Raw genomic sequence first — 11,222 nt, forward strand, 5'->3', positions numbered from 1 at the left:
AACATTTTATATCAAATCCCAAATGCTGAAGTATAAAGCAAAATTAAAAGTTTTGGCTTCATTGTTCAAATATGATTGTACTGTACACATGCTGTACCAATATCACACACACACACACTGAGCAAAAAGGGTTCCAGATTATACCAAAAAGGGTTTCTTTGATCTGTCACAGGACTGAATGCTTTAGTATGGTGCTTATGTACAGTGCATTCGGGAAGGTATTCAGACCACTTGAATTTTTCCACATTTTGTTAGATTACAGCCTTATTCTGAAATGGATGGGTTTTCCCTCATCTATCTACACACAATACCCCATAATGACAAAATAAAAACAGGTTTAGACATTTTTGCAAATTTATAAAAAATGAAACTGAAATATCACAAGTGTTCAGACCCTTTACTCAGTACTTTGTTGAAGCATCTTTGGCAGTGATTACAGTTTAAGTGTTCTTGGGTATGATGCTTGACGCACCTGTATTTGGGGAGTTTCTCCCATTCTTATCTGTAGATCCTCTCAAGCTCTGTCAGGTTGGATGGGTAGCGTCGCTGCACAGCTATTTTCAGGTCTCTCCAGAGATGTTCGATCGGGTTCAAGTCTGCTCTGGCTGGGCCACTCAAGGACATTGAGAATTGTCCAGAAGCCACTCCTATGCTGTCTTGGCTGTGTGCTTAGGGTCGTGGTCCTGTTGGAAGATTAACCTGTAGAACCTCTGGGCTATGTGGGAAGCTAGCGTCCCACGTAAAAATTAATGCCTTTGACAAGCTTCTTTTGTTGGCACTCCAATATGTCCCATAAACATCACAAATGGTCCCTTAGTTCGATTTAATTCCGCCGATTTATATATCATTTGGCGCGTTTGATCCAGAAAACCACCGGTTCCAACTTGCTCAACGTGACTACAAAATATCTCAAAAGTTACCTGTAAATTTTACCAAAACATTTCAAGCTATGTTTGTAATACAACTTTAGGTATTTAACATAAATAATTTATACAATTGAAGACTGGACGATCTGTGTTCAATACAGGAAGAAAACAAACTGAAGCATGCGTTCTGGTCACGCGCCTCTATCTAACAGTACACTTCAAGTGACCCTCGTTCAAGATGGCCGTACTTCTTCATTACACAAAGGAATAACCTCAACCAATTTCTAAAGGCTGACATCCAGTGGAAGCGATAGGAATTGCAAGAAGGTCCCTTTAGAAATCTGGATTCCCAATGAAAACCATTGAAAAGAGTGACCTCAAAAAAACAAAAACAAATCTGAATGGTTTGTCCTCAGGGTTTCGCCTGCTAAATAAGTTCTGTTATACTCACAGACCTGATTCAAACCATTTTTAGAAATTTCTGTGTTTTCTATCCAAATCTACTAATAATGTGCATATCTTCTCTTCTGAGGATGAGTAGCTGGCAGTTGAATTTGGGCATGCATTTCATCCGGATGGGAAAATACTGCCCCATGTCACCAAGAAGTTAACCTTGGCCCCAGTCTGAGGTCCTGAGCGCTCTGGAGCAGGTATTTATCAAGGATCTTTGTCCTTTGCTCTGTTCATCTTTCGCTTGATCCTGACTAGTCTCCTTGCCGCTGAAAAACATCCCCACAGCATGATGTTGCCACCACCATGCTTAACCTGGCACCATCCCCAAGGTTTTCTTCAGACGTGACGCTTGGTGTTCAGACCAGAGTTCAATCTTGGTTTCATCAGACCAGAGAATCTTGTTTCTCATGGTCTGAGTGTCCTATAGGTGCCTTTTGGCAAACTCCAAGTGGACCGCCATGTTCTACTGAGGAGTGGCTTCCGTCTAGCCACTCAACCATAAAAGCCTGATGGTGAAGTGCTGCAGATATGGTTTTCCTTCTGGAAGGGTCTCCCATCTCCACAGAGGAACTCTGTAGCTCTGTCAGAGTGACCATCAGGTCCAATGCCATTCTCCCCTGTTTGCTTGGTTTGGCCGGCCGGCCATCTCTAGGAAGAGCCTTGGCGGTTCCAAACGTCTTCCATTTAAGAATGATGGAGGCCACTGTTCTTGAGGACCTTCAATGCTGCAGAAATGTTTTGATACCCTTCCCCAGATCTATGCCTCGACACAATCCCGTCTCGGAGCTCTACAGACAAATCATTAGACCTCGTGGCTTGGTTTTTGCTCTGACATGCACTGTCAACTGTGGGACCTTATATAGACAAGTGTGCATTTCCAAATCATGTCCAATCAACCACATGTGGACTACAAGTTGTAGAAACATCTCAAGGATGATCAATGGAAACAGTATGCACCTGAGCTAAATTTCTAGTCTCATAGCAAAGGGTTTGAGTACTTAAATAAAATATTTATAAAGTATTTCTAATACATTTGTAAAAACCTATTTTTGCTTTGTCATTGTGTGTAGATTGCTGAGGGAAATAATGTATTTAATCCATTTTAGAATAAGGATGTAACGTAACAAAATGTGGAAAAGGGGAAGGGCGCAAAATGCTTTCAGTACCAGTCAAAAGTTGAGACTTACTCATTCAAGGGTTTTTCTTCATTTGTACTATTTTCTGCATTATAGAATAATAGTGAAGACAGCAAAACTATGAAATAACACACATGGAATGATGTAGTACGTCTAAAAGTGTTCAATCCAAATATATTTGAGATTCTTCAAAGTAACCACCCTTTGCCTTGATGACAGCTTTGCACACTCTTGGCATTCTCTCAACCAGCATCACCTGGAATGCTTTTCCAACTGTCTTGAAGGAGTTCCCACATATACTGAACACTTGTTGGCTGCTTTTCCTTCACTCTGTGGTCCAACTCATCCAAAACCATCTCAATTGGGTCGAGGTCGGGTGATTGTGGCGGCCAGGTCATCTCATACAGCACTCCATTATTTATTTAATCTATTTTAGAATATGGTTGAATTGTAACAAAATGTGGAAAAAGTGAAGGGGTTTGAATACTTTCCGATTTCGCTGTATCGCATATACTGTATTCGTGAAGAACTGGAACAGCTTTGAGTTCTGTGAAAAGTGACTAATGTGCAGTGTTAACTCTGTTCTCCTAGAGAGGCACCAGGCTGCGGTATGTGAGCTGGATGGCTTCATGTACGTGATTGGAGGTGCTGAGTCGTGGAACTGCCTGAATACAGTGGAGCGCTACAACCCTGAGAATAACACTTGGACCCTTATCGCCCCCATGAACGTAGCTCGCAGGGGGGCTGGGGTGGCCGTCTACAATGGTAAGAGACTACTCCATAGAAATGAAATATTCCAATTCTATGGTCTGCTCTAAACGGGGGCGGGCTCGAGAGGATTACCATGTATAGGGTAATCAGTTCGGTGTAGGAATGCAGGGTTCTGTGGTTGCAACCTTGGAATTTGGCAGAAATGTCCATCATTACTCCTCAGATAAAATCTGATTTGTGCTGACCCTTTGCTCTTTCTTTCTCTGTTCTCTCTCATCTCCTTCTCTTCCCCTCTCTAGGGAAGCTCTTAGTGGTTGGTGGGTTCGATGGCTCCCATGCACTGCGCTGCGTAGAAGTGTATGACCCAGTCCGTAACACGTGGAGGATGCTGGGTAGCATGACTGTGGCACGGAGCAATGCGGGTGTGGCTGCGCTGGGTGACGTCATCTGTGCCGTGGGAGGCTTCGACGGAAACAACTTCCTGAACACGCTCGAGGTGTACGACCCTGAGACGGACGAGTGGAGCGATTGCGCCGAGGCCCTCTCCTCTTCCGTCTGAGGGTCAGGGGTTAAGGGGCTGTTATGGGGGGGGGAGTCTCAAACCAACATGCTTTGTGCTTTTAATTGTGTTTTGTGATTTTTCTGTACGTGAGCGGCAGGGACAGGGGAATAATTTTGGGAGGGTTGCCTAAAGCAACATCAAGCCTTTGCATATTGCATACAATATTTTTTGTGCTGTATATATTTAGATTGCTTTTTTTATTTTTTTGTATTAAGAATGCCAACATCTTTAATACATTTTTGTGCAATTGAGTTTCTTGGAAAGTTTTGTGTATTGTTTTGAGGGTTTACAGAGAAACACCTACTGTTTTGGTCACCATAACTACCTTGGACTTACTGGTGTGTTCAGAATAGGTGACAGTACTGGAAAACTGAGTTGACTTGTTTTAGGAAAGTGATTCTGAATATTTTTTTCCCCATTTTGAACTGTCATTTTAGCTCACACATTTAAATATCTGCAATTTTGAAGCCTTATTCAAAGAAAGAGGGTAATTTCCATGGCAGTGTAGTTTAGACTGAAGCTGCATTGCTTCATAGATCTTTAATGCCCTTTTTATATTTTTATACACTGCTGATTTACCAATCGAGGAAGTAGTGGACGCACATGTCTGACTCATCAAACGAAACCAGTGCCAGTTTAGTAACACACGCTAACCTACTCTTTTGTTGCTGCATTCTGACTAATCTACTATTATGGAGATGCTGTTGTGTTGAGCGTTTTTGAAAGGGGTTCAGATATTTGGCTTCGATTTTCTTTTGTGAGTTTAGAATGATTCAATTGGAAAGTGCTGCATCACATTTGTAACAAGCTGATATTTCTTAACTAATAAACCATTTCAACCTGACTGTTTGTCCTCTTTTTAGTTTTCCAGTTCAATACAGTACTAGAACTAAGAGTCGGGTTTGACTGGTTTGTTAAAGTGGAGTGACTCGCTGTCTTTGAGGTAGCATTGGGAAATTTCCACCCCGGGGTTCTAATGAACCTAATTTATACACATTCTATAAACCTTCCACCAATTGGATGTTGCAAGTCACTATTTTTTCCACCAGGACACAATTACTGTCCCCAAATATAGCATTTCTCTCCTTGAGCAGAAATGTATGGCAGCATGGTCTATGCAGTCGAATTCTGATCCTTTGCCTAATTGGCAAAATATCTGATTGGTCAATAGACCAATTTGTGGAAGAATATCAGAATTAAATCCGTATTGCGTAAGAGCAGCATAAAAAAAAAATAAGAATTTCTGATTGAGCCGACCGTTTAGCGTGAATGCAGTCGCCGCGACCGTGGGAACAATGTCTTGTCAATTGCGCTATAAAGCTACGGCTTGAATAGAGCCCTAAACCCTTTCTCTGTTCCTATTAGGGTGTAATTTGAAGGATTACACTAAATGTAGTTGCCTGCAGAGCAGGGAGGGAAGGATAGAGGGACCCAGTCAGTCTGGGTCACATGATATCTAGAGGTGGGTGAATGACGCAACACCTGAGCTGTACCTGCCCTCCATTGAACTACCCTGTCCTTGGACATTGGCTACCTTACCTAACACCTGTCTGTCAAAGACCACTAATTCCTCCCCCTCTACGTTCCGTCAATCACGTCGCGACCTGGCTGAGGGAAGTAGGTCACAGAAGGTTCGAGGGTAGCACTTCACTTTCTGCTGAGCAGTCATTGCTTTTGGCCAGGCCATGTCAAACAATAACCTACCCATAGAAATATAATTATACTTCTATGGAATTATAATTGTCCCATCTGCTCTAAAAATGAACAGTCAGTATTTTGTTTCATTGTTTCACTGAATCAGACTGTCAGAGACAGAAAATATAAAACGCCTAGGGTCCCATAGGGACATGAGTTTCAGCCAGGATCAGGGTCACATGCATTGTAAAAGCAAAGGGAGGTTAGGAAATTAAACATGTTCTGTGACAAATGTTTCACCAACTGTAAGATTAGTCCAATCTTTGAATCTACGCATAGATTTACATTTACATTTAAGTCATTTAGCAGACGCTCTTATCCAGAGCGACTTGCATAGATTCTATCAGATCAAGCGTTAACCAGTGATAGTCGACACCTAGCCACTCTTGTGTAGGCTATATAGAAATATTGCCGCTCAAGTTAAATCATTCAACCATAATAGTCTAAACTGGAGGGGGTAATACTAAGCTGTATGGAATTGTTTTAAGGTCATACCAAGGATAATTTTGCTATTTGATTTGGAATTTTAAGACCCCTTGAAGTATCAAAATAATATGAATTATTTGATAAATGAATTTTTGGACTTACTGCTATTAGCTCATACAAACACATTGAATAACAGATTCACGACATGGAACAGATAGTCCCCGCAAAAATAAAGTTTGTTCTGAAGTGGAGGTCTTATATCTGAGCAATATAAGAAAGATCAGGAAACAGAATTTTATTAAACATATATTTAACCCCTTATGTTTAGCACTAAACCGTCTTAAGCCCTGTCCAGGCTGGGGGAGGGTCTACTAAGCTATATAGAATAGTTTTAAGATGATCATACCGTGGATAATTTTGCTATTTGATTAAGGAATGTAAAAAAATCTATATTAAAAACATTATTTGACGAAGAGTTTTATTTGGCCTTACTGCTATTACCCCATACAAACACATTGAATGACATATTCACTACATGGAACAACAGACATGTTCGTGAGCGTCTCACCTTTACACAGAGGGGTGTGAGAATGCCAATGGCGTTTTCTGTTTTGCTCTACGACCCCCAAATGCTCCTTGGGACTTGCATGAACTGTCACATTGGTACTGTACAAACTTAGACGAACAGTACACACGATCAAATATACATATGCATGGACATAGTCACATAAACCACAGACACTACTGTGCATCCATACACTCACTACAGACCAGTGTCAACTTGAATGCTTCTATACTGTCCAGCAAAGACTGTGGTTCTGTCCCAAATGGCACTCTATTTCCCATCTGGAACCCTATGGGGTTCAGCTGCCTCAATCACCTGCTCAATAACAAACAAATGTTGAGCTAAGCTTTCAAAAACTTTTGATAAGCCGTCACAACTGTTCACTGAAACTTGCCAATATTTATACATCTGCCGATATACAAAAAAAATCAAAACTGAGTTCTCATAAATCAACATCCAAAAGAGCAATTGTCAATGATCCAAATGTTTTGTTCTTACATTGTGACAATAACGACGTGAGATCTGCCGCAAGTGTTCAGATAAGCATGAATAACGGTGCAATAAAACGGACGATATCGATACATCGGTAAAATGGCAATATCAGCCGAAAATATCGGTGAAACGATATATCGGTCGGGCTCTAATTATAATATATTAATTGGTTGTTCATGTCTCGTCACGGTAATTAGGCTTCTCCAAGCACTAATGCTGCTGATGGTCATTAGTAGCCTTCAAACTTGCTAACTGCCTGGTACTCAGCACTCTATTGTCCCTCTAATCACTCTGACATCAATGCATGTATTCAAAAATCATTTGCATAACATTTCAAATCAAATGTTATTGGTCACATACACGTGTTAAGCAGATGTTATTTCTGGTGTAGCGAAAAGCAGCCACTGCCAGCTAGCCTACTTCAGCAGTACTGTATCATTTTAATCATTTTAGTCAATAAGATTCTTGCTACGTAAGCTTAACTTTCTGAACATTCGAGACGTGTAGTCCACTTGTCATTCCAATCTCCTTTGCATTAGCGTAGCCTCTTCTGTAGCCTGTCAACTATGTGTCTGTCTATCCCTGTTCTCTCCTCTCTGCACAGACCATACAAACGCTCCACACCGCGTGGCCGCGGCCACCCTAATCTGGTGGTCCCAGCGCGCACGACCCACGTGGAGTTGCAGGTCTCCGGTAGCCTCTGGAACTGCCGATCTGCGGCCAACAAGGCAGAGTTCGTCTCAGCCTATGCCTCCCTCCAGTCCCTCGACTTCTTGGCACTGACGGAAACATGGATCACCACAGATAACACTGCTACTCCCACTGCTCTCTCTTCGTCCGCCCACGTGTTCTCGCACACCCCGAGAGCTTCTGGTCAGCGGGGTGGTGGCACCGGGATCCTCATCTCTCCCAAGTGGTCATTCTCTCTTTCTCCCCTTACCCATCTGTCTATCGCCTCCTTTGAATTCCATGCTGTCACAGTTACCAGCCCTTTCAAGCTTAACACCCTTATCATTTATCGCCCTCCAGGTTCCCTCGGAGAGTTCATCAATGAGCTTGATGCCTTGATAAGCTCCTTTCCTGAGGACGGCTCACCTCTCACAGTTCTGGGCGACTTTAACCTCCCCACGTCTACCTTTGAGATCATTCCTCTCTGCCTCCTTCTTTCCACTCCTCTCCTCTTTTGACCTCACCCTCTCACCTTCCCCCCCTACTCACAAGGCAGGCAATACGCTCGACCTCATCTTTACTAGATGCTGTTCTTCCACTAACCTCATTGCAACTCCCCTCCAAGTCTCCGACCACCACCTTGTATCCTTTTCCCTCTCGCTCTCATCCAACACTTCCCACACTGCCCCTACTCGGATGGTATCGCGCCGTCCCGACCTTCGCTCTCTCTCCCCCGCTACTCTCTCCTCTTCCATCCTATCATCTCTTCCCTCTGCTCAAACCTTCTCCAACCTATCTCCTGATTCTGCCTCCTCAACCCTCCTCTCCTCCCTTTCTGCATCCTTTGACTCTCTATGTCCCCTATCCTCCAGGCCGGCTCGGTCCTCCCCTCCCGCTCCATGGCTCGACGACTCATTGCGAGCTCACAGAACAGGGCTCCGGGCAGCCGAGCGGAAATGGAGGAAAACTCGCCTCCCTGCGGACCTGGCATCCTTTCACTCCCTCCTCTCTACATTTTCCTCCTCTGTCTCTGCTGCTAAAGCCATTTTCTACCACTATAAATTCCAAGCATCTGCCTCTAACCCTAGGAAGCTCTTTGCCACCTTCTCCTCCCTCCTGAATCCTCCTCCCCCCTCCTCCCTCTCTGCAGATGACTTCATCAACCATTTTGAAAAGAAGGTCGACGACATCCGATCCTCGTTTGCTAAGTCAAACGACACCGCTGGTTCTGCTCACACTGCCCTACCCTGTGCTCTGACCTCTTTCTCCCCTCTCTCTCCAGATGAAATCTCGCGTCTTGTGACGGCCGGCCGCCCAACAACGTGCCCGCTTGACCCTATCCCCTCCTCTCTTCTCCAGACCATTTCCGGAGACCTTCTCCCTTACCTCACCTCGCTCATCAACTCATCCCTGACCGCTGGCTACGTCCCTTCCGTCTTCAAGAGAGCGAGAGTTGCACCCCTTCTGAAAAAACCTACACTCGATCCCTCCGATGTCAACAACTACAGACCAGTATCCCTTCTTTCTTTTCTCTCCAAAACTCTTGAACGTGCCGTCCTTGGCCAGCTCTCCCGCTATCTCTCTCAGAATGACCTTCTTGATCCAAATCAGTCAGGTTTCAAGACTAGTCATTCAACTGAGACTGCTCTTCTCTGTATCACGGAGGCGCTCCGCACCGCTAAAGCTAACTCTCTCTCCTCTGCTCTCATCCTTCTAGACCTATCGGCTGCCTTCGATACTGTGAACCATCAGATCCTCCTCTCCACCCTCTCCGAGTTGGGCATCTCCGGCGCGGCCCACGCTTGGATTGCGTCCTACCTGACAGGTCGCTCCTACCAGGTGGCGTGGCGAGAATCTGTCTCCTCACCACGCGCTCTCACCACTGGTGTCCCCCAGGGCTCTGTTCTAGGCCCTCTCCTATTCTCGCTATACACCAAGTCACTTGGCTCTGTCATAACCTCACATGGTCTCTCCTATCATTGCTATGCAGACGACACACAATTAATCTTCTCCTTTCCCCCTTCTGATGACCAGGTGGCGAATCGCATCTCTGCATGTCTGGCAGACATATCAGTGTGGATGACGGATCACCACCTCAAGCTGAACCTCGGCAAGACGGAGCTGCTCTTCCTCCCGGGGAAGGACTGCCCGTTCCATGATCTCGCCATCACGGTTGACAACTCCATTGTGTCCTCCTCCCAGAGCGCTAAGAACCTTGGCGTGATCCTGGACAACACCCTGTCGTTCTCAACTAACATCAAGGCGGTTGCCCGTTCCTGTAGGTTCATGCTCTACAACATCCGCAGAGTACGACCCTGCCTCACACAGGAAGCAGCGCAGGTCCTAATCCAGGCACTTGTCATCTCCCCTCTGGATTACTGCAACTCGCTGTTGGCTGGGCTCCCTGCCTGTGCCATTAAACCCCTACAACTCATCCAGAACGCCGCAGCCCGTCTGGTGTTCAACCTTCCCAAGTTCTCTCATGTCACCCCGCTCCTCCGCTCTCTCCACTGGCTTCCAGTTGAAGCTCGCATCCGCTACAAGACCATGGTGCTTGCCTACGGAGCTGTGAGGGGAACGGCACCTCAGTACCTCCAGGCTCTGATCAGGCCCTACACCCAAACAAGGGCACTGCGTTCATCCACCTCTGGCCTGCTCGCCTCCCTACCACTGAGGAAGTACAGTTCCCGCTCAGCCCAGTCAAAACTGTTCGCTGCTCTGGCCCCCCAATGGTGGAACAAACTCCCTCACGACGCCAGGACAGCGGAGTCAATCACCACCTTCCGGAGACACCTGAAACCCCACCTCTTTAAGGAATACCTAGGATAGGATAAAGTAATCCTTCACACCCCCCCCCTTAAAAGATTTAGATGCACTATTGTAAAGTGGCTGCTCCACTGGTTGTCATAAGGTGAACGCACCAATTTGTATGTCGCTCTGGATAAGAGCGTCTGCTAAATGACTTAAATGTAATGTTAAATGTAAATGTAATGCTTGCGCGAGATGCTTGCGTAGTCTATTGAATTGCGCAAGAAAACAGAGGGAGGCCTCTTATACTCCTCTACTAAAAAGAGGAGAATCAGCTTTCTATAGGCTAGGCCTACTATATTTATTTCTCAACTTTCCTAATATTAAGCACATTGTTTATATTTACAACATGAGTATAGCCTACCTGGCTGGCATGAAAATAAACCACAGGGAAAAGCATCCTCCATTCGCTATTTGCAAAGATTACATATTTTTTTGTGTGTGCAAACTTTTGACTGGTACTGTATATTATTTAGTATATGTAAAGACATTATTAAATCAAGAACAGTCTGATGGATGACAATATTAGCTTATCACTTGTGAATGATGCCCAGCATAAGAAACAATGCCTTTTTTTTGCACACCTCATGTAGCCCATAGCCCTATAGGTTTCTATCACTGATGTGGCCAAATAACTTCTTAAAATTAAGCACATTAATCCGCTTTACAAGGGGTGTAGAGCCTAAGTGGCATACATAAGCGGCGCGTGAGTTTCATGTCTGGGGAAGATAATTTCACCATAAAAATGCACCTTTATAATCAAAGCATTACATCCATAATTGCATTTACGGTCACTTTTGATAATATTTTTTTCTGCTATTGGAACATTCAGGCTTATA

At 44.5% G+C, this 11,222-nt stretch overlaps 2 protein-coding genes across 2 annotated transcripts in view; both read left to right on the forward strand.

Annotated features, from left to right (window-relative positions):
• Positions 1–4,572, forward strand: part of LOC124038000 (influenza virus NS1A-binding protein homolog A-like) — a 30,196-nt gene extending 25,624 nt beyond the window's left edge. The window contains exons 13-14 of the mRNA XM_046353341.1: positions 3,047–3,220; positions 3,466–4,572. Coding sequence (XP_046209297.1) covers positions 3,047–3,220; positions 3,466–3,725 — 434 coding nt within the window. The 3' untranslated portion in view covers positions 3,726–4,572. The remainder of the gene's footprint in view (positions 1–3,046; positions 3,221–3,465) is intronic.
• Positions 4,573–9,300: 4,728 nt separating this feature from the next.
• LOC124037416 lies at positions 9,301–10,404 on the forward strand (the record flags this gene model as incomplete). Its single annotated transcript, XM_046352106.1, has 2 exons — positions 9,301–9,414; positions 9,610–10,404. Coding segments are annotated over 2 exons (909 nt in total), but the record flags the coding sequence as incomplete, so codon positions are not given.
• Positions 10,405–11,222: the final 818 nt, after the last annotated feature.

The sequence above is a fragment of the Oncorhynchus gorbuscha genome, linkage group LG06, assembly GCF_021184085.1.
Source record: "Oncorhynchus gorbuscha isolate QuinsamMale2020 ecotype Even-year linkage group LG06, OgorEven_v1.0, whole genome shotgun sequence".
Lineage (NCBI taxonomy): Eukaryota > Metazoa > Chordata > Actinopteri > Salmoniformes > Salmonidae > Oncorhynchus > Oncorhynchus gorbuscha.